This window comes from Lingula anatina, chromosome 4, assembly GCF_051362555.1.
Source record: "Lingula anatina isolate TDL-2025a chromosome 4, LinAna3.0, whole genome shotgun sequence".
NCBI lineage: Eukaryota > Metazoa > Brachiopoda > Lingulata > Lingulida > Lingulidae > Lingula > Lingula anatina.
The window spans coordinates 13,068,442-13,095,304 of record NC_141770.1 but is presented as its reverse complement, the minus strand read 5'-3'; the positions used below and the strand labels follow the sequence as shown (position 1 = coordinate 13,095,304).

The window sequence follows — 26,863 nt, the reverse complement described above, 5'->3', positions numbered from 1 at the left end:
AATGTTCATTTTTTTGTCAAATTACCCTATTGAAAAAAATCCCTTGAGAACTCCCATAATATGCAATATAGCGTACACGATGTGATTAATATATTGTCCAGAAAGGTGTATAAACGCAATTTGGTATGAGAATAAGGAAACAATTTCAGATCGTTCCTTTCTATAATTACAAATGGTCTTAATGAATTTCGCTTCAAAGTTGACAGAAAATGTCAAATTAACTTGACATTGCACAGTGTTGCCTTTCGCGTCTAGAATGCGCAGCCTTGGAAGTTTCTTTAGCATAATTGTGTCGGAGATTGGCAGTGCATCATAATCACGCAAAGTAATAAGACTGCCCAATCTCCGTTTGTAAACCTATATCTACTAATTCCCAATTTTTCACGATGAGTCGTACTCGGTCGTGTTTCCGACCACATTAGACCGGCCTATCTCTAAGAGTCTTAGATTTCAAAGTTGAAATCATTTAGGGGTGGTAAATTCTCGTGAAGCCGTGCTCTGCTATGCTTTGGTACCTTACTGAAAGCAGGCAATCGGCTAAGGCTGGTCATACCGAGTTAAATCCAATCAAATTAACTGGGAACACGACTTCAGACCATAAGTCTCAGCAAGGTTAAGGCAGGTGAGACGCTTGTCTCTATTCAGTGTTTTCCGCAAATTTATTGTCCGCAATATACGGGCCCCGGGGGAGTGATTTGGAGCTAGCTGTGCCAGATGATCAGTATCGTTGCTTTTCAAAGATTTGCCGAGGGTGCGTATCCAAATGTCTGAGAAGTCATTCATGAACAAGCGAATATTTGAGTCACGTCAGTGGCGCACACATTTTGCGTAATATTTCCATTATAATGACTTTTATGATTTGCGTAATATTTGCATAATAACTGTTTTATAATTTGCGTAATATTGGCATAAATACTGTTTTTAATTTGGGTAATATTTGCATAATTACTTTTTATAATTTGCGTAATATTTGTACAATAACAGTTTTAACCTATATATACATGTATAAGGAATATATGGTAGTTAGAGAGCCTTTAAATGTAAAAGCATTTCTGTGCTCAATAAAATCATTATTATTAATATCACTATTTAATTATTATTGAATTCTTGTCATATTTGAGGGGACTAGGCCTATAACATAAAACAGAGAAAAATAAATGGGGCAAATCAAAAGTATGCAAAATAATACACTAAGTATGTGCCTCATTGACGCGACTCAAATGCTCACTTTTATGTTAAGTTACCCTTAGGCGAACTAAACGCGTATGACGGGATTCAACTGAAATAATTTATAAGGTTATAAAAAAGCAACAAAAGCAATACTTGTAATGAATAATATTACCAATCAATTAAGCAGATATGTGAAACCCCATATGTACATGAAAATTGCTTAACAAATTTCCATTTCTCCCATTCCAAGCAAGAGCAATACGACGATCTTATATTTGAACCATATATCTGGTGTCAGCGTTATGATTTATGTACCAAGCATTCACAGTATAGTAATTCACCGTTCTTTTTACATTAGTTCTCGCACACTAACATTATAATCAGTTTTTTTTTCATGTATATTTAATACCTCTGTTTGATATATAATGGTGCCATATTCTTACTTTTGGCTGTAATATCAGCAAAATGAACGCTGTGCGCGGCACCTAATCACTGCGTGCTTAATCATTTTGAAGTATTGCAAGTCTTACAGAAACTGAACTGCAGTGCCGGAACGCTCTGGCCTGTCAAGTGGCATTAAGTTATCAATATTTATGGCGACGAATGAAATAAAACTATGCATTATTGCCAAACAAAAGTGTTAGTTAAAAGCATTGGTTTGTCCACTTAACTGAACTGACAATGAAAAGTGTCAAAAACAAAAAAATAGGGAACTGTTTTTATTGCTTTGAACTACGCTACGTCTTCTTTTTGTAGACCATTTTCAGCTTATCACACTTTGTATCTGGCAAAAAAGAGAAATAAGTATTGCTCCCCATCCTTCATAACTTGTTCGTGGCGAAATTTAATGTTTAATCCAAACGGCAGCGCATGGACCACGTCAGTGTTTAAAGTGAATGGAAAAGGTGACGTTTGATAGAGTATTCAGGAGATTTATGTTTGAGAATGGAGAAAAGTCCGTTTTTATTCCCAAACCATGACCATTAAGTGTTTATAACGTAATTGCTCTAGGTAATGAAAGAAATCAAGTCATCTCCGGCAGTTCGAATTTTTTTATGCATCACCTCGAAATAATAAAAGCGATTTTCAGTGACATTTTATGAATGAAGTGATATTGATTTCGCCACATTTTCGTTATAAAACGACTCGCGCGCGCACACACACACACACACACACACACACACACGCACGCGCAGACACACACACACGCTCGACACCGTTTATAGTGCACTTTATATACATGTAAACACACCGTCCTTCCATTTCCCTAATGTCTAGTACAGTAACTCGTTACTCAGGTGAGGCAAGAGCAAGATGACTAACACGATAAGAGGTAATACGACAGAGAGAAAATGACAGTAAATGGACATAAAGCTAAGCCACAATCGGCCATCAAGGCAATGACATTAACCTCGTATCGCCCTAGTTTAGTTATGACAGCTTGGTTTATGCAAGGATTTATCTTTATTGGCATCCATATAATTTACTCATTTGCTCCTAAAGTACGGCAAAGCAAAAGGAAGATAGAAACAATGTCAGAAAACCAGAGGGTTTCACACCGTTTATTTGTCGAACCAGTCCAACAGTCTAACTCTAAACGGTCGCAAAGATGTTGGTGGAATAAAAACAATATTGCTTGACTGTTAATCATTTTTATCTGGAGAAAACACTACAACATAATTATGATCTGCATGTAGAACATCTAAAACAATGACATTCTTGTTTCATTATGGCGAGGACACAACACTGAATCCTATATTGTGATAAGCGTGTGCATCACGTACCATAAGACGCTAAGTAGATAAGGCATCCACCCTTTCAGCTGATTACTATTCCCATTCTTCTCAATCCACAGTTTATCCTCTATAGGCCATTAATTTAAGGCGTTTTCTCGGTTCATTTTACACCAAACATAAGATTTTTTCATGCTTTTTTTAGACTTAAATGTATATTGTGCGCGTTTGAAAATTCCCCAGCCTATTTTCTTTGCTTACGTATCCTGCAAAAGCTACTACTGCATAGCTTTTAAAAATAGTATCCTCAAATAAAAGTACCTGACATCGAAAATTCCTTCTGTGATGTACAGGAAGATATGTCCTTCTATATGACTGTCCAGCCATTAAGAACTAAACCATTTAATTAATCGTGGAATAAATCATCGAATCCAAGTGCACGAACGGGTCAAGCAATTCGTCAGTAGTAGAAATTTTTCTTTCAAGAAAATTCATTTTGGCGAGTAAATTTCGCGCAGAGTACCTTAAAACTTTCGTGCACATTATGTTCTGAGAATGATTTACTAGAACGTCATTAAGAGAAAAATTGCAGTTACGAAAACCAATTGCGGTTACGGCATTAGTGGATGCAAGATATAGGAAACCCAATCCCAATATAGAGGCGCATTTCACATGCTTTAACATAAAATAATAATAATAAATAAATAAATAAGTAAATAAAAAGTAAAAAATAAATAAATAAAATTGAATGTATTCAAAGTTGCATTCAATTTTTTAAAAACATATATGTTTATAGTACAACAATCCACGGCTGTCTCAATTTTACATGTACTTTTAATTCATACCATGTCTATACATCGTGTGGGTAGCCTAAATGGCAACGTATATTTCGGTAACGTACCGATATGTTTATATATATTTTTAATTTTTATATCGCGTTCCGATATATTTTAGTTTGTAGTGATTCAGTCGTGGTAAATTATATATGACGTTTTATATATGATGTTTTTATAAATATTCAAACTGGAACTGCAAGGGGTTTGCTTCATGGCTAATACTACGTTACGTAGGCCTGTGTACCCCAGAAAAATTGTCAGAAAGTTTCATCTTGCCACAAGCACTTGGTGCAATAGGAAACAGGGTTTTCTGTTGCTAACTGAAAAGTATATTGTGATTCTATGATAATTTGGCATTTCTGATGCAATATTTGGACCAAGAATGGAAAACAGTTAACTTAATGCTTATTTTACTGTCAGCAGGGTGTACTCCCCCCCCCCCCCCCCCCTTTTTTAATATTTAGTGACAAGCAAACAAAAGTCGCTCAAAAATTAACTGGTCTATACAGAATATTATCATAATTTTGTACAACGTTATACTTGTAAAAGATTAATTAAAGAACAAAACCAGTGATGATTGAATTTTCAAAGTGGGTAAAACGTTGCCACTAAGTTAACTCAGTTCCCTTTTGGGGTTAAACGATGAATTACTTTTTATTATTATTCATGGTTCCAGGAGAGTGAAACTTTGATACAGACTTCTTCAAGTGGGACCCTTAAATAATCAAACATAGTTTGTAATCTGTACACCGAATATTTTAAGAGCACGCCTGTGACCTCATATGAAGCTGTAAATTGGGTTTGGGTGAGGAGCGAGAATTATTATAGTATTAATTATAAGTATATTTTTGTCTTGTTTCCTTGTAATACTGTCAATATACAATTGTCCTAATTATGTAGAAGTCGAACAGGAATACAATTATCTGCTTAACCTTCTTGGACCTTTTTTTCTAAGAAATACTTCCGTTTTAAGCTGTTTTTTGCATCACAGTAGGTGACAATCAAGAAAGAGCTTACCTACTGTTTTGAAAGTTACTGGCGTTAATTTGTATTAGCTTTGTGTGGCACAAGTGGATCAAGTTTTAAGCCCAATTTTACGCAGTTATGTCTTAAATTTACAAAAGGTTTAATCAATTCTACTCGGGAGCGAAATAGGACATTATGTTTCTGATTAATTAAAGCCTAGGTTACATATGCCAATTGCGTCTTACGATGAAACTGTATACCATGAATGTCTATATGGTGTTCAGAGAGTATGTTTGCATAAAATACCGACGCCATACCATATCTCCGAAATGGCCTTGAGTTCACGTCGAGGAAAGTTGGTTTGTCAGTTGAAAATTTATCATACGGAGCGGTTTCGATCTCAGTACAGTTGCTTAACACCCTCCGAGCAGTTTCATTGTTGATTGATAAGTATTCGGTGCATCCCTTTCCTTTTTTATCCTCACAGTCAAAATAAGGAGACACACAACTTCAAATTCATACATATGAATTATACTAAGTTTCTGATCCCATTCAGAATAGGGAACTAACTTGTCCGAGGGCGACTTACTACAAAGCTTGCCGTCCAATCCGCTAATAGACACTGACTAGATATTCCGTGGGGAAGTATTCAAGTGGGTCGGCCATATTTGACCCTCGAACTAGTTAGTCCCCTCTTCTGAATGTGGCCTATGACACCTTTATAGTTGTTATGCCTCCTAAAACCATGGTAACAATATTGACAACTCCGTGTCACGAGATAATCTCGCGATGCAGCACTGCCACTGCACTATCACTGCAAGCCCACTGCAAGCCCACAGTGTATGGCTAATGTGCAGGGTATGACATAATCATTTCTTCAGAGTTACTCAAGGAAACTGCAAAGTTACACAAGAGAGCAGCTAGGTCTGTTGAGCAATATGAAGCCTGCGTTATATACTATGTCGGACACGACACCGAGAAATTAGCTATATTATTTCAACCACCGAATCAGTCACTTGAACCATGGTGGGATTGTGTAGATACCGACTGCGAACATTTCGTTATTGGCTGCGAATAATTTGTGACCTTTTTTCGTCCATTTCTTACGTACTAGTACGGCAATTTCGTTTCCAAGGCCTGAAGAACCCAGTACAATGTTAGTACAGAATGTGCGGCACGAGGATAAAAAATACTTAGTTGTGTTTATTTATTTATTTATTGTTTAATATGTGTCATCCTCGATGAAAAGTTATGTATTTTCTATCCAAATGCAAACAAGCGTTTGACGAGGCAGCCAAGTAATGATTTTTTAAAACCACTTGGTCTATGACATGAACTGTCATACAAGATATGAAAGCTTTAACACAGACGGTTTTCACCACACTCACCTAATTAATTGATGCCTTGAGTTTCAAAGTGTATTCTATCAGAATCCACATTAATTTATTGCTTAATAACCTCTAAAAGCCAGGCTGTCAGATAAGGACCTGTGGCGGTTTTGGAATTTTGCAAATTTGGATTGTAAAGTAAACAGGTATGTTTGTCATTGGGGCAGCCGTTGGTTTTGATTGTTCGTGGTACTGTTTTGGCCAAGTACGGGGCTCTTACATACCAGTACAATGCAAAATGGCAATATATAAAGCATCGAACAGAGGATCACAAAATGAAGAAGACTATTCATTTTTCTTCAAACTTTTATTGAAAACAATAAATAACAACATTGGGTTAAAACAATGTGTAACAAAATATATTTAAATATTTTATATGCTATCTACACTTCTTCAGATCTTTTAACCGTTGAGCAGGAACAAAGTATAAATGGATTTCTTTGTATATTCAAATGTTCCAATAAAAATTCGCCTTATTACGCATTTTCACACTTTTTCTTATAACAAGCAATAGTTTAGGATAGGGGGTGGGTGGGTCACCTCTTCCTCCCCCTTCTCCCCCCCCCCCAAAGCAACCCTTCAAAAATGAAAACTAATAAGATAAAAAGCCTAAGAAAATCCAGACAATGTCATCTGAAGCAGCTTTCTGTCCCTGTCCCTTACACCCGTACCCCCTAGTAAAATCCTGGATACACTAGTTTAGCAATTGACAGACAGGCGTGTTGGGCCTCGTGTATGACATTAAAAACACTTGTAAAGCTTCTATTTCGTAACTGGTTAAAAGTGCGCTAGCTGTGGCATTTGGTGGTTCACTGAGAATGACAACGTAATCGGGTCTACCATCACTTTTAATTTCCGAATGGTATTTACCGGTAGTACATTAACAAGAGCATTACTGTGATAGCTTTTTGCGAGCGCATAATACCATTTTTCTAAAATTCTTGTTAAATATGTCGATAACAGGTACCTAAGTTTATACGACGGAAGTAGTTGTAAATGTATATAAGGTGGTTGAAAAAATGCTTCTTGAAATTAATGCAATTATTCATTTACTGGTTAATTTGTGGATATTTTGTGGTTAATATGGACGTTAGTGCCAAAAGATCTGCGGGTAGTGTTAGTAAACGCCTATTCCGTTTATAAGGCTTGTACTCGACTGGGAATCCAGCCTGTATCTGGGGACTCCGGAACCCTCTTTATTATGGCTAAGGGATGGGATTTTATATAATTTAAGACCCTTGTAGCCGCTCTGTAAGAAAATTGTTCTTTGCTACTTATTTTCTTGCCAGACTCGTTGTCATGTTGATACAGTGACGGGGCAAACCACTTGAGGCTATTCTCAATAGAAAAATATCACTGGGAAGATTCCATAAAAACAAAGATAAGTGCCTCATACGACTTCATCTACAATAAGTGTCGATACGCGCACATCTTTGTGCAACCATCTAAATCCTCTTCAGAGACAACTTATATTTTCATTTATTTTTTTTTATCAAAGCAACAGCCTCTGCAACAATTTGTAACCAAAATTAAATGTTCTGATAACTAATTGATGGCTACATGCTCTTATGCAACCAAATACTTTTGTAATTTGTGGCAAAGCTATTTACTTATATGAAATATATATATAATTCATTCTTACCCAAATGAAGAATTCTGTGCACTGACATACAGGACCAGTAGGATGTTTTGACACAATATAATATATCCATATTTTGACATAATATAGAATACGAACTTTTTTCATAATTTCATACAAAAATATTCTCACACTGAGAAAAATGATCGTTAATAATGATATAAAATACATGTATATTTAAGTTATAACAAAGAATCTAAGTAGGCTATAGCGATTTTATAGAGATCTTTGTATTTAAGATAAAGCTTTTAACTTCAGTAATCAAGAATAACATAAATGCCCCCCCCAATATAAATGTTTTTTTCTACACTTTCCCATTTCTTCCTTAGATCGGCTGTCTTTTGAAGACCCAGTAGGAAAAAAGACCAAAAAATATATATACACCTTTTTTTTTTTTTTTTTTTTTTTTTTGCTTTTTCACATACTTTTTGCAGACATTCCAGAGTGGTTTAATTCTCTTCTGTTTGCATAAAGTGAGATACTTTTAATGTGATGAATTAATAGATTAAAGCCTATGCAAGGAGTGTTGTCTGAAACTCTAACTAGAATACGAACTTACTTGTACTTCTAATGGCAATCAGGGAGGGGTATCTAAAGCACCACACAGAGAATAAATAATTGCACATTTCATTTGTCCCTTACAGTGATATCGATCAGGTTTTATATTGCTTAAAACCTTCTTTATTTGAGAGGGTAGGGTGGGATGGAGGCGGGGCAGGTGTTCCTTGACTTCCCTCCTGTTGTACTGCTTTGTAAAAATCAGTGATCACAATTTATATCATGTTCATTTAAGTTAGGCGTGAGTGTGATCAATAATTTTACGAGCGCACATTTATTGTATGATACCCAGTGGATCTCTTCCACAATAGTACGCTTAATCAGTAAAACGCAGCGAATCGACTTAGAAATAGCAATAGAATGGATCGTTTGTGGGCGTTTGTACGTAGGCAAATCTGTCATAATATGTGAAGTGTATGAGGTTCATTGTGGCGAAGCAACCTCCGGTATAGTCTCCAGATCTATTTTTTAAAAATCATTTTAATTGTTACCAGTTTATGGCAAGAAAACAAAGACCAATTGAAATAGCGCTCTGCTGATGAAGCTGCATCTAGTAACTTCAAACATTATCACCTTTTCAAATAGTGATTCCTTTATAATAATTATTAAATAATTTATAATTGAGCAAATCCGAAGGAAGCTAAAATTGCTTTTTTTATACAACGTACATAACACAAATTACAAAACCGTTGATGGGCCTTTCTAACAAAACAGGCAGTCAAGGCACTCAAATGTACAGACATATGGTCGACTAAAGACTGTAACTGGCTCGGAGTGAGGCTAAAGAATGAAAATTTGATTTGGCCACTGGAAAGGGATCAAAACCACCACCCTGAAACTCGTTTGGATCCTTATAACAACCCTTTGAATGAATTAAAAGGATTAGCAAAGATTGACAAAGGACAATATACTGATTGCTAACGTGAAAAGGCGATCCACTTTCTTGTAACCAAATATTTCGTGGCAATAATCTATGCATTTTTCTTGTTCATCATTTTAAAAATTAGGAATACGGCCTCTTGGGAAAATGCAAATTAAGGTGACGATATAGCAGTTACGTCTGAAGGGAGTCATTGATATTAACAGAAATATCGCTGTCACTATGAATGCTGTAACCGTAATGCTTAAATACGTACAATTACGGTTCATTTCCCCCAGTCACTTGTGCACTATGTCTAATCCAGTTGCAATAACACTTGCGACAAGACAGACTCACTAAATCCCAGTTACACTCCCATGCTAGTAAATCTTAAATCGACTTGTCGGCCTAAACTTGATCGAGCTCGATAGACATATTCTAAGACATGTTGGTAGTTTATCGTTTTTGAAGCATTTTGAATCAAAACGGCAACACTTGCATGTGTTGATGAGACCCTGAGTCCACGACCAAGTGTCACCTTTGTTTGGCATTAATTTCTATGCTGCGTTCTCAGAGTATCTCGTTTTTAAGTAATAGGCCTTCAAGCACTTAAGCTCAACCCCATGTTTCGAGCTAAGACTGTCATCTCAGAAAACGCCTCACGCACATATAGATGGCTAGCTAAGGCTGTCTTTTATCTATGTTGCGGGTATAAGTAGTCTTTGTGCTGCTGTGATTGGTAGTCCACGTTTGCATCTAGAATAGTGCTGCACTTAAACGTTCTGCTGAGAAAATACAAAGTAATACTTATCCCCGAAGGACATCAAGGGTTCTACCACCTCACAAAGAGGAACACGATATCATGTTCAAACTGTTACAAAAACAAGTTCTCTCGTTCCTTCTTTAAATAATACAAGGTGTGAAACGTATTTCAAGGCTATCATAATGGCGAATCTATTAAAATTCAACATGATATAATACAAGGTTCTCTGGGAACTAGTTCTCTATTTATGCTCGCAAAGCTTACGTGTTTGTCAATACAGGCGGCACTGGGGAGCAAACAGTCTGTGCCAGCCCTTATTGCAGGGTTGCAATCTCTGCCCGGCTGGTGCACCATGCTCGATTGGTTCTGGTCCCCTAGAGGTATTGAGTAAAGGGACTCGCTGTGCGGATTGCCATTGCGCTTGCAGCAACACAGGATCTTCATCAAACCATTGCGGAATTGTGTGTTGAAGAAGAGGTAGAGAACAACGTTATAGCAGACGCTGAAGACGCTCAAGGTGATGCGGACCATGTTAACAGCGCCACCTAGGTTGTCGCTCTCGTCTGCGTCTGTCAATTTCTGTAAATATAAAATGAAAGAACCATTTTAAGGGGTATGACATAAAAAAAATGTCAAAAGCGTTATATTTTAAACGGCCTTTGAAAGGCCGAAACTGCTGCACAAAGATCATATTTTTCTTTCACTTGCACACCAGCGCGCATAGCTGTGTGCGCATGAGAGTTAAAGTGAAAGTGCCAGGGCGTCACTTACCCCAATTATCAACAAAACGAAATACGGTAACCACAACGTCACAAAGATGGCGGCGACCAAGATCAACATCTTCACGATCCTGACTTTTATCTTAGATACCGCCAAATTCCCCTGCGTTCTCGAAGCCCCGGTCTCTCCTTCCAGTTGCAACTGGGGCACCACTTGATGACTTTTCTTCCATAAAAACATAGCTAACATCACATAGTTCGTCAGAATCACGACGGACGGGATCACATAGGCAATAAACAAGAGAAAAAAGCCATTCGCGATGGCATATTCTCTGGTTATGTTTCTGTCCCTGCCGCATACGCCATAACTTTGGTTGCCTTCCCAAACCGTGGTCTTTTTGTACTCTATGAAAGTAGGGATGGAGAGAACAATTGCAAGCAACCAGAAGAGCAGCGAGAGCTTGATGGCAGTGAAGTAAGGCATTTGAGGAAGATCCATACGAATAATGGCGCGTCGCCGCTCCCATGAGACGGCCACCATGCTGTAGATGGACGTCATAATGCAGACCAGAGGCAATGCGTTGACAACCTTGCACAAGAAAGCATCTGTAATTAGGATGAAATTTTTTAAGGCTTAGAAATATTTTGGCTTATAACGAGGTCATGCGATACACATGTACAAAGTAGGACCCTTTATTGTAAAACAAAGGTGTAACTAGAAAAGCACTCTGAGAGCGCAGACCTCCGCCAAGGCAGCGATTTTTGATTGTTATTGATTATTGATCACCGGATCACCACCAAAAACTAATCATCTGTTCTTTGGCCCACTTCTGACAGTTCCTGAAAATTTCATCAAAATCGGTCCATAACTTTTTGAGTTATGTTGATGACAAACAAACAGACAAACAGTGGTGAAATCACCTTGGCGGAGGTAATTGAGCGTTCTAGAAATTGCAGAAACAGATAAGCTCTGGTGACCCTGGTAGTGTATGGAAAACATAATGTGTTGAAACCTTTGTGTGCACACAATCTGATTATCTTGTGCGTGATTTCACTCCATGGAAATTGGAACACCATTCATGCTCCCTGGACTAGGAGGATACGAAAAAGTTGTTTAAAGGTAAACTATCCGCCTTTAAAATTGCCCCTTAGTCATCATATCCTCTATGTGTACATACGAAGCAAAGCTTTTAATCCTATATGACGTGACAGAGAGTCCCCCATGATAGTAAGTCCGGTTCCCATAATTTTGCACAGGTAAACCTCGCCCTAGATTTTGACCCATTTTAGTCAGGCTAACCCTAACCTGTATAATTACACGGAGGGTGAACTCTCCGTTTCACCGACCCTCAGTTTCGCCACATCCTATACAGGTCGTAAAAACGATAAACCCCTCATATAAAAAATACCACATGTCCACATTTCCTTCCGAAGAGGAGAGAGCATAGGGGTTTAAATGACTGGCCCGTCATTGAGAACTAATTTACAAATGGGAAAATTCCCTTTTTAGGAAAATTCCGGATTACATACATATTAATCAAAAGAGTTAATGGAGGCAAAGGAGACAAAGCTGGTGAAAGAAATGCCTACAAAAACTCTTAGGTCTGCCCTTTGTATTAATGTAGTTTTTCTGTTGGCCTTCTGAGTTTCAGTGCAATGTTTTTTTTTTTTCGAATTGTAGAATTTTTTCAAACGTCCGATATATTTTTGTAATACATGGTGCCCTTATATAAATGTGACCCCAAAAAAGTCAATTGTAGAATATGGTCCAAATGTGTTTTGTTTGTTGAAGGCACACTTGAATTCTACGGGCGAAGTTGTCGATAGCAGAACGTAGTACATTTTTAGCATATTCTATCAATGATGATAAAATCTTTGCCAGTAACGTTAGTGACATTGATTGCAGCAGTATATTTTCCAATTTCTCTAGTTCTCAGAAACATATGGGCTGTATAAAATTTGTAAACAGAAAAAAAGACATTCACATTTCCTGGGTTACATTTATACTAATGGGACTAACGGTTGCTTTGAAAAATAGACGGATTAATTTTCGACACAACAAAGATAATTTGGCTGTTATCGATACATATAAGCATAATGTGTTATTGACATATTTATCTTTGCAAACATCAAGAGCAGGAAACACGGCAGTTCGCCTCATCTTGTTTCCAACAGCCTCGTATAATCGCCAGATTTTCTGTATTCTATTCAATGTCAGGAGGAGGCGTGTTAATTTGACTGCATTCAGCTAGAGTCCCCGCGGAGTAGGATGGATCTTCGTAGAACGGTAGTTTCATTGGGAGTGACCCCTGATTGACCGGCATATCGATCATACGCAACCGTGTTCATAAATCTTCTACTCATACACCAGAAGGCGTTGATCAAATCTTATTATTCACTGAAAAAAAAAAAACGTTTCTAAACCTTTCAAACCTTCCGATGCATATCGTTATGCTTTAAATCATCTCTTGAAAGAGTTTTAGTTATTGCCTTCCGATGGATTGTTAAGACACCCCCCGCGGCTTAGTTTGATATTTCAGTTGTGAACAATGTGAAAAGAACGATTCCTTTCAGTCATTTTAACAGTCTTTATCTTGGCAGCATAAAAAAATCACCACTTCCCAAAGAGTTCATTAGCGTGCTCCATTAGCATGAACTGAAGAATGATTTCTAGTATCTGTGAGCCGCAAGCCATAAACGTTTTATTTGTTATAGGTAATAAACCTTTCTATGGGGCACCTGTGCCTTTTAAAAAGAGTCTTTTGAATTTTTTTAGGTATCAATCGCATGGCCTATCTGTTCATTGTCTTATGTGTTCTTTCTTTGATCTTAAAGGCTTCAATAAGATCTTCAATAAAAAGATACTCACCGTAGAAGTGAATACCAGCATTTGCTAATTTAAACAAAAAAAATTAATGTAGTTTTGACTGTTTGCAGACAAATCTCTAAACAAGATATTAAAACTACAGAATAAAGTGTTGCATAAAGGGAACGTGGGTGATGCCAACTAAACCTAACGTAAAACATAAAAATTTATTTGAGATATTCTGTGACAAGTTTTTCAACATATTACAACACCTGCTGCTACTTATGGACTGCAACTAGAGATGTGCCATAAGATATGAACACATTGGCTCCAAACGTGCTCTTGCCTAAAGTTTTGGCATTTTAAATTGTTTGCTTACCAAATAAACCTCAAAATGTGTTTCGTGTCAAACGTGAACGACTTTCATTCTAGGTTTGTGAAAACAAATTATTGTTATTGGTCACCTTAATTACGAAAATGTTAAATAATATAACAAACATTTTTGAACGATATATGTAAATGTATGCTCATTTACATGCACGGGATCTGTACGTGTCACAAATTTTTCTAAACAATTACTATAGATGTACACATAAGAAAGAAGGCAGTAGGCTTTCAGCACGGGTTTCTTTCGCCTTGAGCTTTCTGAAACTTGTGGATAGCGTCCCAGCAAGATATTTTTTCACATTTTAGCTAGCTACTGTTTTTCCAGCTTCTTAATCAACATGTCAATATCCTGTTTTTTAACCATTCCAACGGTCTCCGGTACACGCGAAACAACAAGATCAAAACGAGATAATTACATCCGCACAATACTGAGTCATGTATTGGATGCATTAACAACAGATATAATTAGGCCTTTATTAAACTTGCCACCTGCTTGATGTAACCCCTCGGATATACATAATAAATATGTATTCTAAAGAGTCAGCGGTCTCTGACCTTCCCCTTTAGTGCATGTGTAACTCGCCCACAGATATTATTGAGTATTGTTAGGTCAAGGAACGCTTAATAGGAATTTATACAAAAGGGCGTTTAATTTTCAAACACTTTCTTATTTTTATGCATATATGTGTCTGAGGCAATTTTGGGATACTTCAAGGGAAATGTTTTACCTGAGGAAAATGTATGCAAGGACTACATCTGAAATAATTTTTTGTAAAAGTCAAATAATCCAGATAATAATGTTGCTCTTTATTTGAACTAAACGTTTTTATTGATCAATAATTATCATGCAACATCCTTTGTTCCATCCGCAGTGGTGACAGTTCTAATTGGAGATTATGGCAGCTTATAAATCATATAATTTTTTATTGGTGAAACGCATAAACCTATATATAGACTGTGGGTATTTAAACCACAATTTCTGAATAGCAATGCACTTAGTGTTCAGAACAATAGAAAATTCTCTTAAATCACCCAATTTAAATTGGATTAATAAGTTTTATTAGTTAAAACATACTGTACAAATTACCAAAATTCAAATCTTTAAACAAGATGACATCCTTATGGCCACGAATAAATCACAAGTTGTACAGCAGTTAAGCATAAAGAAATCAGCTGATATAACCTTTCTAGCAAGAACACATCAGTGTCTGGATATAACCTACCTTCAAAATAGCCGTGCGTGTGGGTGAGATCGTGGACGTTCTGCGGAAGTACAACTCCAGCGAAGAGCACATCACTGACTGCTATGTTGCAAATGAAAGCATTTGTAGCATTGCGTAAGGACTTCTGCTTGCCGAACACAACCAGAACCAAAATGTTCATCACGACCGAAAGCACCATCAGCACACCCATAACTACAATGAAGAATATGATGGCCATTGAAAGGGTCATTGTAACGCGGCTTTCCCTTCAGCAGGATCTGAAACCGTGTCACAGCGAAAACTGTCATCGACGTCTTTTATATAGCTAGCACCCCTGCCGTTGTCACTGACAGTTCTGAACGTTTGGTGTAGAAGTTGCCTGCCAAAACACGAGAACCGTCATCTGTGACCGCCGCAATTGGTTGGTTTCAATTCTAGGTTGGAGTCAAAGCACGATGGAAACTGTCATCGGCGTCGCTGCATGACCAATAAAAAACGTAAATGGGCGTGCAGGGCGTTATCAAGGCCTTTAATTGGTTTGGTTGCCATATAGTCATGCCACGTACCTATTAACGTTAACCTTCTTTCTAGTAAAGTGTAGGCGAGTCCAAATACAAGTTGTCGCGTTCTATAGAATGTATTGTGTGTACCTGTTCATGGTAATGCTCGTAATTGGGTTGTATTGTATAGTCCCCAAGGGTGATGGAATTGCTGCAGGATTGAACAGTTCCATAAAAACCAGGGCATAACGTTGTAGATCCGGTTGATCTCGTTTATCCTACGTGGCTATAAATCCAGGCCTTTATATCTTATTTTGCATATGCACACTATATGTTCATTACTAAAAATGCAGTCGCTACATTCAGACTCATATGCAGGGTGCAAAAAAGTGCGCACACGCGCGTGGGGTTGGGGGGGGGGGAATAATTGGGTTACAAAATAAATTGTTGCTTATTGTTGCCAATACAGCCGCTCCATCAATACATAAACAGCCAGTGGATTAAAAGACCACATAATAGCAAGATTGTCTCACAGCTGACGTAAAGCACAGGGCAAGGTCACATTAGCAATTACTTTAAATTATCCTTTGTTTACCAATTCAAAGAATATTCTTGGAACCAGAGGGAACGAATTAATGGCGTGGTACTTCCGGATATTGGGCGACCTCTTATGGTGTAATTATACCGTAGCCATAAATATACATTGTCTTTTCAAATGGTCTTTTGTCATCCTTTTTTTTAAATTTAATTTTATTTTCTTCGTAACTTATGACAGTCATTAGTCTTTTAAAAATCGATGATAACAATTAAAAGTTTTAAAGAATGAAAGCCTGGGCTTAATAAAGTTAGTCACATGTCAGAATTCGGAGATTTCGAGGCATGAATGACCGCGTCAGTCTCTGCTGTAAAGTGATGTTACATTTTACTACAGTTTCCCACCTTGTGTGTTTCTGTGTGCTGCGTAAAACTAAAAGACGCTCTCAACTGACATGACATCCTATTTAATGAATGAAGCATCTTTTTACAATATATGACCCTCAACAAAAGTTGGTAGTTCCAAATAATTCATTGCAGACATACTACTCTATACATATAGAGATGCAGCCTAAAATGGGAAAGCCAAAGTACAACCATTTGGTAAAAAAAAAACTTCACAATAAATGACAAGTCTGTAAGTCATTGCAGACGTATATTACTCTATAAATGCAGAGATTACATGTATATGTGCGAATATCTGTTTATGATGGTGTGTCAATCGAACGAACAGCCCATTTTGCAAGGAAAAGGTCCGGTCTGGATAAAATTTGATCTAGGTTCACAGATGTTTCATAGTAAAAGGACCAATATTTTCAGGAAAAGACCCCCCCCCCCCCCCCCCCCTTTGAACTGCTGGTTACGGACCGACTTGATTAAGAAAAGACCTAGTTACTACAACCCAAACTTCGGCTACAGTCACTCTCGCCCGATGCCTGTACGTTGTGAGATGGTCGATTGTCGCTTTTCATTCAATTTACTGGTGTCGTCCGCCTCTGACCGAGCGGTTGCAGAGAAGGGCTGGGGTTTGCTTAAACGTCTTATGTCGTCCGATCCGATTGTCATTTTTCTCGACAAGGGAAACCACTCTGCGCGTTTCCGATAATGGCGCATCGTTCGTTCGCTTTTAAGCTTTCTTTTTCTTAAAATATTTTTCATTGCGTCAGGCTTCTTTTCTACGGTACCCAACAATCAGTTAGTATTCTAGTTTTTCGTATGTCGGACTGTCAAGTTATAAGACTTATTAACAGAGATGTATTTTTTATGAAGAATATTAAGATTCAGCTGGACAAACGAAGCTGTGCGATCAAAGGCTCCTGGGCTTAATTAAAGCAATCAGGAAACAGTTGTTGCAGTTTCAAGGCAACTGCGTTATGAAAATTCACTGCCACGTGGCAATTCAGAAGGATAAGGCAAAGGCGCAAACGTAGAACGTGTTTATTCATGCATTAGCTGACTGGAGCAAAACTACCACTCTTCCAGCTCATCAAAATGGCGGAGGATTGACAAATTTGGTGTGCCATGCTTGCCACAGTCAAAGAATACGGCATCTGAGGAGAGCACGCACACGCGCACACACACACACACACAGAGAGAGAGAGAGAGAGAGAGAGAGAGAGAGAGAGATCCATGCATAACTTATTGAGTTCCGCTAGTGTCAAACGAACAAAAAATCAAAAGATTTCGAAGTAGGCCTAACAAACAGACAGAGAGGGAGGTGAAAACAAATGAATGAATTACCATCGGCTACCAACCCGCAAAATTAAACGAACTGCTGGCCAGTTCATTTTTTTGAATAATATGGAATTGTCTTCATAAATTGACAAGGGTCAGTGATACATAGGTCTACTTTAAAAGCCATCCAAAAAATATAGAATTCGACCATTTTTCATAGTGAATAATCCCCTTTCCTGCATAATTTCTTTTTCTACATAAAAGCAAGCAGTCCATTGGACGTGAAAGGTAATTAAGTGGTAATTAAATGCACACTATAAATGTAACACGTTTATATGACAAAATACTTTCCACGATGTTTCAACACTTTTCCCTGAATCAAGAAGATATACCATATGCAAAAGTATCCACAGAGTCGCAAAGGAGACAATGAGATTCGTGAATTCCCCTTGTGGCGGTAAAAATTAAGAATTTATATCACCAAAACGCCGTTTACCTTGCGGGTAAAGAGAAAATGACTGAAATTTTTAAGAAAAAACTTTCTTCTCTCTCTCTCTCTCTTTCTCCTTCGTTTGTATATAACATTAGCATTGTGTGTGTCATTAAGGTCTCGAACTAATCGATACTTTGCAATAAAAATCCGTCTACTTTAATTGTCTTCAATGCACTGGGCGGAAAAACGCGACGAACTTGTTATTGGACCAGTCATTAGCGACATCTATTTTCGGCTCGCTTATTAATATATTATCATATCAGGAACTCGACTGGAAAACAAATGACTGTCTATTTTCCCTTTAAATAACACGCAACGCAGCATTTCTTGTTGACAATGATACATCAAAGCGGGATTCCTACTAACAATAAACTAAACAAGCGAGCTGACGTAACGAAATAAATGCGTTTCAAAGAGACTCCAAATCGTTTTCGTTAAAATCGTGAACAACGTCACAGACGCAACCGTAATAGGAAGTTCAACTGTTCTCCATAGACACATGACCTCGTTTCCTCCTTTACTTTCCAAGAAACGCGTCCGCAAACTGATTCAGTGAAACATTTCAAGCAGGGATGTCGACCCTGAGCGCGGGACATATGTAGATGAAGATACCTTAAAATAATTTTAAAAACTTGGTAATGAGACCGATGCACCTGCTTAAAAAGTACTACTCTTTGTGAGTAAATGACGCAAGAGATGCACGCGACCGTTCAATCTGCTTTTGAATTAGCAAAAAGAAGAAAGATGTGTTATGTAGTGACAATAACGACGATGTGAAGCTTTCAGAAATTTATTCACCAACTCTCTCTTTCATACAAATTCACAAGCATTAATACTCTATTTCTCCGTACTGATCACGCACTGACTTGTTTTCATCCATGAGAATGAGAATTTTCCATTCTCATGTTGCATTCCTCCATTCAACATTTCTTTATTAGGCAATTTCTAAGAGATTTGTTTTCTATTAAAAATATTATTTGAATTAATCATGCTTGGACCATATTTAACCTTAGTTTGCATGTGTTTAACATGCGTGGCAGAAACTTACAAAATTTAATATATTGAGAAATTAACCAATCAAGTCAAATTATATGCGACTTTGACATATTCCATCTGTTGACTCTTAAAGAAATTAAACTTACACTCAATAACTCCCTATCCTTTTACGTATTTGATTCCTCTTAAATAATTACCTTTAAAATTGTTTATTTGTTGGGAATTTCTGAGATTTTGAAATGTGACAGAGTTGATAAATCGTAGATCAATTCTTTTCAAGTCAAACCCCCTCAAATTAGGGTTCGCGTCATATACCTTACGACATCACAGAATGTATTAACAGCACAAAGGCTGGAACACATGTATCAGCGGGAAATACAAATAGAGAAAATTCCTTTGGTAAAAAGATGAGTTCTATGATCGGGGTCGCCTATAATTGTCTTTTCCTGATCTTTCTTTGAAATAAATTTCTTCCCCACTATTGATTCCATCACAAAAATTATGAAACATCTATTTCACACTATGATAATTTATTTCACAACAGGCCTCCCGGCTTGTAATACCGCCACAGATATGTGGGATAATCATCATAAGAACTATATTGTGGTATCTGGATATCTGGGAAAGATAACACAATTATCCTTACACAACCTTTTCTTCAACTCTTTACTGAAAGCGACCCATTCCAACCTGGGTGGCGTCCTGTTTTTCACTCATTATTAATTAGTCGGGGATTCCGAAGTTCACACTAATAATGGTGTTGATTTGTGTGATTGTCAACTGGGCCCTGCTTCTTGGAAAAACGACTTGACATTAAAGGCGCTCGTCTTGCCTATGCAAGCAGTCAACTCCTTAAATAACAACATGAATTCTGTGACTATAAAACAATATGAAATATATCTATTTTTCGTTTTTATTTAAAGTAGCTCTGTTGTGCTCTTTATTTCTTTTAAATATAAATTTTTAGTCAATAACTGTATAAACTTCTTTTTTACAGAACAGAGAAGACTTCAGATTTGGAAAAAATTCCTAAAGTGTAATACTACTTACCGCCACATCCGCATTACAAATGTTTCTAATTGCTGAAAAAAATGACACTGTATCAAAATGTTTGTAGAAACTCTCTTTTACTATGAAATTGAGTAAATAAGATAACTTTATATGTAGTAATATAAACAAATTAACACCACTTTTTCAGGGGAATATTGAAACAAGGCAGCAAAGCTGTCAAATGTACAGATAAAAAACAGAAAATAGGCTTCACTGTACTGTCAATTCTGATGCGATAATAAATTATGCTTAACAGCAATGTCAACACCAAACTTTAATTATGCACAACAGGTAAAACAGATGTAAGTAAAATGTGCAACTATCATAAGGCTTCAGGCCCATGAGAGTTCAAGTTCACACTTTGAAAATGCCAAAATAAGAAAAATGAATATTTCACAAAAAGTTGCATAAATTCAAGAAATGTTAACCCTGGTTTCCAATTTGAGCTGTATTTCAATTGTAAGAATCATTCTTGTAAGTTACAAAATAACACAATATGACATGGTTTTCATGTTATCTGTATGTGGATATGTTGAAAAAAGTGAAAAAAAAGCATAACCTTGGAAAAACAGTCAGATCAAGCTGATTTTCGAACTCTACATGTATTTCAATAAGATTGATCACTCCTGACCACATCTGTGTCTGTACATAAAAAGGGTGGAAATTAATGAAATGTTATACAGCCAGATGAGAAAGGCAAGCACAGCATAGGGAATTGTGTGAGGTGTGATAGGATAACAACTCTGATTGCGGTTAATGTTAATTGTGGTAGGTGTAAACAGATAAAAAAAACTTGTGAAATTGTGTGCTAAATGTATGTCATTGCACTAGATGAGATAAAAATAACTCAAAAGACTTCATTGTGTCAGGCAGAAATGTAAGTCCTTAATCTCAGTGCACAAAATAACATGATGCATGGGCGGATGGAAGCTGTCTTTTGGGTCTTCCAAAAGATGCTCAAAATTTTTCAAGTTTACATTGACTATTATCTTATTTTGTCTGTATGAAAATGGTCAAAAATGGAGGATGGATCAACAACAATAACTTAGAAGACTGTTAGAAAATATCTCTGGATCTGCCCCTGTGATGAAAGTTCTAATGTGTTTTGCTTGATGGGGAAACCTCTAACGTATCTGTCAAATGTTGCACAAAATTTAGGAATTGAATTGCACAAACATCTAAGCTAGGACAATTTTTATTCATTTTTTTTCCTTTTGCACTTGTATTTGCCTTAGATCTATCAATACTGTAGCATAGTGTGCCCTAGACTATCAGTATGCTTAAAAAAACTATGCTGAGCAAATGGACTTATGAACTGTTTTATAAATTGACACTGAGATTTCATCATCATCATCAGGCAGTCCTTCATGGGAAAATAATTTTTTTAAAAAAATTTTGAAAACAAAGTATTATTATCTTCTTACATTTGAATCTTTCCAGAAGAGCTTTGGCCTTTATATCCCCCAGGCCAGGAATGAGTTGTACTGTGTTCAAGACAGAGGTATCCAGGGGAGATGTCAGCACCTTGGACAGGAAAGGATTACTAGACTTCTTACCCTCTGCTACCACCTGGAAAATATAAAATGCAACTTTTAATGGCTTTGTGATTGGGTTTGTCCATGGATTAAGAAGTTACTTTGATATTTTAACCAGGAAATACACATTGATAATTCACTGAATTCTAATACTGTAATACGGTAATTACTTCATCTTTTCAATGGGGGAAATTTGTGAATTTTACAGATACTGTACTTTTTAGGTCATAATTTCTTTAAAAATTAGAACATTCCCATTGAGTGGTAGCAACAAAATTAAAAAGCATGCTACTCTATAGTTCTATTCTATGTAGTGAAGGCACCACAAATGCTTTACAGAAATTAAATTTTTGTGATTATAAAATTATGTATTTGAAAGTTCAATTATTTTTGTCCTTTGAAAAGATAAGAGTAATTATCATAACTTATTTCTTCTCTCTCACAAAACATTAAAATGAAACCATTTTATGAGAGAACAGTTCCATTAGCTCTGTATGTATCAATTTAAATTATTGTTTTTCTTTTTATCAAGAGCTTATAAAATATGTGGGTATTACCTCATTCATTTACAGTCATTTACTCCCTGTTGATGGTGACTGACAGTCACAGAAATATTGAAGGTAATACCCACATATTTTATAAGCTCTTGATAACAAGAAAAACAATAATTTAAATAGAAACCATCTTAGTCAAGGGTAAAAATAGAAAATCTGGTGTTTTGGATGCCTGTTTAAAGCTGTTTGAAGTACAAAGATCCACACAGTAGCAGCTGGTGACAGACAAGAATACTACTATGATAAGACCGAAATAACTTAATAATGTGACAAATTGTAACATTTTCATTTAATATTCATTTACCATCTGCCACAGTAGCTGTCCAGCAGCTCTCTGATTGGCTACAGGAAACAAGATGAGCCCAATTTCAAGCACGGCAAACTTTTGCAGAGCTGGGAAATACTGGGAACTTAGAGAAGTCTTCTCTGCTAACACTGTGCCACGTAGACCACTAGACTGAAATGAAATAAGACCATGCACCAATTCAAATCACTTGAGACCACGAAAAATGACTTAATGCTTACAAATTATATCTTATTATGTGAATTCAACACTGTAGATGTTAAAAATAAGGCACGTTAGCAATTATTTCATGTAAAAATGAAAACAAAATTGTAGTCACTGTGGTGAAAACTGCATTTGTATTCAAATAATGTATAACTCACAACAATGATTTCCTTTCTTTTTTAACACGAAAAATTTTGTTCAGTAAGTGTCACAAGTACATGTAGGTGTACCTTTCTTAGTTTGACTAGTTTCCTTCTATAAGTGGTACCGGTCACTAGTTCACTTTCTGACAGATAGATGGTGCCAACATCTGATGCAGGATGGAAATCCACTACACCAAGGTTTTCTTCATAGATAATACGGACTTTACCTGATGAATTGAAATCATAAATACATTGTTAATAGTTTCAACATTTAAAATGGTATGACTTAAAGATGACAAGTTATATGATTTCTTTTTTTTCAAATGTATTATGCAAATTTTGTTCATTAGTTGGAACATCCTTGTATTTCTGACTTATCACCCCAGGAAACAGGGATGAGGACAAAAAAAAAAGACTAAAAAATCACTAGTTTTCAGCAAGAGGGCTTAGCTACACAAGACATCTTACCACAGTGCTCTTTTTTTTTTTTTTTTTTGCTTTAAATATTCATACAACTATAGTAAAAGAAATCTACATTAATACACAGCACAATACATATAGTAAAATATGACTGCCCACAGAAAAAGACAAGAAACTAGGTTAATTATGTTTTTGCAGTTGTTGGTTTGTAAGTAAATAGCTTAAATGAACAATTTTGATAATATTTTCAGGATAGGTCAGTAATGGATTTATTTGATTCAATTTGATTATATGATTCTGATGAGGCTGCTTTGATGATGATCTTTTATGAAAAATACGTTTCTCACCAAAAAAGCGCTGATTTGCAACATGGTGTCATTTTACAGTCGTCTACATATCGACGCTCTGTTAGACATCAAAATATTGGAGGTAAATTATTTCAACATTATGCTGTTGATTGAAGAAAAAATTACTTCATTCTTGTCTATACATCTATCTTTCATGTGTTAGCACATGTAGTACATATAAGCAAACATAATTGTGTGCGTACTCATGATTGTGCTAAATTAGACGTTGTCCAAAGAGATGAGCATTACGATATAGAGACTGTTTGCGGTGACCGACTCCGAGCCCAGCTTTGATCAATACAGAATAAAAAAAAATACCTGTTAAACTCCCAACAATTTCGCTACCAATCCATTTGTTGTTCACAACAATATGCCCGGGTAGCACTTGAAGCCCTGGTCGAACAGGAGTGGACGGTAAGGGTGAAAAGGCCATTTGGAGGACATGACACTTTACGTGCTCCCCGCATGGGAGATACCGGAAGTGAAATTGAACATGGCGCGAAAATCATGATGAACCACCATCGCAAGACAAGCAGAGAGATAGATGGCCTAAAGATAGCTGATGTAATCACGCTCGGCTGTCACCTTGATTGGATAGTAAACGATTGTCGTAAAATCGCTATATGATTTAAAACCGGATACTACACCTTAACTTAAAATTAGTTCAGCAGAGGAAAGACTAGGCCCTACTATGTGAGCCTAAGCTTTCATTTTAATTTAAAAGAAAAACCACTTATATCAGGAAAACATACTAATCCCCAATTACTTCTTTTGGTGCATTTCCCTTTCTTTCCAGGAGTATCAGTGCGTAAGGATTGTGTTACATGTACAACTTCTTGTACATTCATAATTATAAAACACTTTCTTTGAACTTATTTGATGCCACAGAAGGATATACCAAGGAGATGCCACGCTTTTCTTAATAAACTTTAAAAACGTTTCATTCAACGGTTATTTACGCCAAAATGTGAGAGGGGGGGTACTTAGGAGGGGGAGGGGGAGGGGGTTCTGACCCCCTCTTGGATTTCTGAAAAAAAATCACACCAATGGTCCCCTCTTGAAACTAGAATTTTGACTAGCTGAATTATAGTTCTAAACCGTACCAAATGGCACCGCCCGTCCTCTAAAATACAAAAAAAAAAAAAAAAAAAAAAAAAATTGGGGCCTTCCACCGGGCCCCGACCCCATGCCAAGGGGAGGGGGGGAGGGTCGGCTTCACATCTGCGGACCGCCCCCCCCCCCCTTCAAATAATCCTGGAACCGCCCCTGAAAGCCTTTAATAAATAAAATAAATATAAGGAATATATATAGACTGTTACTAAACTTACTAAATAATTTGTGTCAAATGTTCCTTTGTAGGGTCTATAACAGCCCCAGACAAATAAAAACTACATGAAAAAACTACTTCAGAGCTAAAAAGAAATATTGATAAATTGCATTGAGTCGTATATGTAGGTATTTATTGTAAAGACGATGGTAAAAAGGCTTTGTGGCTTAGTTTGTTCTTAGAAATAAAACAGCTCTGTGAACATTTTGGGGGAGGAGCGGCCGACTTCAGTGTCAGTATTGCAAGAAAGGTGTCTACAATGTACATGTACATCTATGTTGAATTTGTGTGATTAATTGCAGGAAGAGACCGCCGTAGTTTTAATCCAAAACAACGATCAATGATAAAGCATTGTCCTTATTATAGATTTACTCATTTATTTAACAAGTAGGGGTCTGTAATTGTTTTTGCAACTTACATTTTTATTGATCGAGAGCTTCCTAATAGACGCTCTGGCAAAATCAATAAATATTGAATATTACTTGAAAATAATAACCCCTGCAAATATGATTATAGCCTTCCAGTCTGATCCACGGCGCCTGACGTGCATAAACCGACTTTAAATAAAGATCAAAATACGACTGGTCCAATAGAATGATAATAAATCATGAAAGAAACCGAATAATGTTTGGAGTGGAAAAAATAGCTTTTCGCTTTCACTTGCCAGGCACTAGCATCAAGTCCCGACTTCCCAGTTTCAGTCTATGCGGTACGTCATGACAGGTGTTTGGGGACGAGGCAAGATGGCGTCAGGGGCTGGCAGGAGTGGACTGCTGGAGGTGTATATTCGCCAACAGTGGTGTAAAGTGCTCGTAACTCTCAACGAGGATTCCCTGATCCTTAGCTTGGATGAAAATACCGAGAATGCCGGACTGAGCAATGGCACGAACGACTCCTCGGCGTCGAAGAAAGGGCAGGCAGCCAGCGCCGCAAATTCTGTGAATACCTCTCCCCCCGATCAGTTACCAGAGAGCATAGCCGGCCAGAAGCGTTTTGTTCGCATCGTCAAAGAAGAACAGAATGGCTTGGGGATCAGCATTAAAGGGGGGAAAGAGAACAAAATGCCTATACTTATCAGTAAAATATTTAAAGGTCTTGCCGCAGATAAGACGGAGGCCTTGTACGTCGGGGACGCGATTCTGTCGGTGAACGCGGAGGACCTGCGCGAAGCCACCCACGACGAAGCTGTTCGGTCCCTGAAGAGAGCAGGCAAGGTGGTGGAGTTGGAGGGTGAGTATGACACGCCAATGGTGTGTTTGTATGTGAGCTTGCCTGTCATAATTTCCTGTTTATCAAAAAGTCTCAGCAGTATATCTGTTGGATTTTTCATTGAAAGGGTAAAGGATAGTGTGTGTGTGTGTGTGTGGGGGGGGGGGGGGGGGGGGAACGCTGCCACCAAGCTTATAGTCATGAAGTGTTGTTCGAGCTTTGTATTTTTCAGAAGGCAACATTTATGCAGGTTTATTATGTAGTCACAGTTGTAGCTATATCCAAGTGTAAGCTCTGCCAAAAAGGCTGATGTCACCATACTGTACCCGTAAGACGGTCATCTTTAGTCCTCCCAGAAACTACCCTTTTTACAGTGAGAAAAAAGAAGAAAGAAAAAATCTCAGGAAGATCCTAAAGACTGTCTTTATATGATCTTTGTTTTCTTTTCTTTACTCCGCCTCTTGTATATTTCTCCCTCTGTCCCAAAAAAACCTTGCCTCGATCAGCATGGCATAATACATGAAGTGCCAATAACGTGGGATTGGTA

The 26,863-nt window shown here is 37.2% G+C and overlaps 3 protein-coding genes across 3 annotated transcripts in view; 1 reads left to right on the top strand and 2 right to left on the bottom strand.

The window, feature by feature from the left end:
• Nucleotides 1–6,392: 6,392 nt before the first annotated feature.
• LOC106179380 (RYamide receptor) lies at nucleotides 6,393–16,366 on the bottom strand. The gene is made up of 3 exons (XM_013562992.2): nucleotides 15,048–16,366; nucleotides 10,684–11,237; nucleotides 6,393–10,491 (listed from the first exon to the last, which is right to left on the bottom strand). The coding sequence occupies exons 1-3, from the start codon at nucleotides 15,274–15,276 to the stop codon at nucleotides 10,114–10,116; spliced, it is 1,161 nt and encodes a 386-aa protein (XP_013418446.2). The 5' UTR covers nucleotides 15,277–16,366; the 3' UTR covers nucleotides 6,393–10,113.
• A 2,635-nt stretch (nucleotides 16,367–19,001) lies between these two features.
• On the bottom strand, nucleotides 19,002–24,277 carry LOC106179379 (Fanconi anemia core complex-associated protein 24). Its single transcript, XM_087011012.1, has 6 exons — nucleotides 24,099–24,277; nucleotides 23,101–23,240; nucleotides 22,667–22,819; nucleotides 21,698–21,842; nucleotides 20,274–20,305; nucleotides 19,002–20,074 (listed from the first exon to the last, which is right to left on the bottom strand). The coding sequence occupies exons 1-6, from the start codon at nucleotides 24,211–24,213 to the stop codon at nucleotides 20,000–20,002; spliced, it is 660 nt and encodes a 219-aa protein (XP_086867138.1). The 5' UTR covers nucleotides 24,214–24,277; the 3' UTR covers nucleotides 19,002–19,999.
• A 1,543-nt stretch (nucleotides 24,278–25,820) lies between these two features.
• LOC106173166 (beta-1-syntrophin) overlaps nucleotides 25,821–26,863 on the top strand; it is a 30,638-nt gene continuing 29,595 nt past the window's right edge. Inside the window, exon 1 of the mRNA XM_087011011.1 lies at nucleotides 25,821–26,337. Within this exon, the coding sequence (XP_086867137.1) occupies nucleotides 25,824–26,337 (514 nt within the window). The 5' untranslated portion in view covers nucleotides 25,821–25,823. The remainder of the gene's footprint in view (nucleotides 26,338–26,863) is intronic.

Bases quoted from the DNA above. Each gene is read 5' to 3' on its own strand.
- LOC106179380 (XM_013562992.2), bottom strand. From the start codon at position 15,276: ATGACCCTTTCAATGGCCATCATATTCTTCATTGTAGTTATGGGTGTG. The intron at 11,238-15,047 runs GTAGGTTATATC...TCCTAATTACAG, and splicing joins CACGCACGGCTATTTTGAAG to ATGCTTTCTTGTGCAAGGTT. The intron at 10,492-10,683 runs GTAAGTGACGCC...TTATATTTACAG, and splicing joins TCGTTTTGTTGATAATTGGG to AAATTGACAGACGCAGACGA.
- LOC106179379 (XM_087011012.1), bottom strand. From the start codon at position 24,213: ATGGCCTTTTCACCCTTACCGTCCACTCCTGTTCGACCAGGGCTTCAA. The intron at 23,241-24,098 runs GTATTTTTTTTT...TCAATTCATCAG, and splicing joins AATTGTTGGGAGTTTAACAG to GTAAAGTCCGTATTATCTAT. The intron at 20,075-20,273 runs GTAAGTAGTATT...TTGTTATTTAAG, and splicing joins TTTGTAATGCGGATGTGGCG to GAGTTGACTGCTTGCATAGG.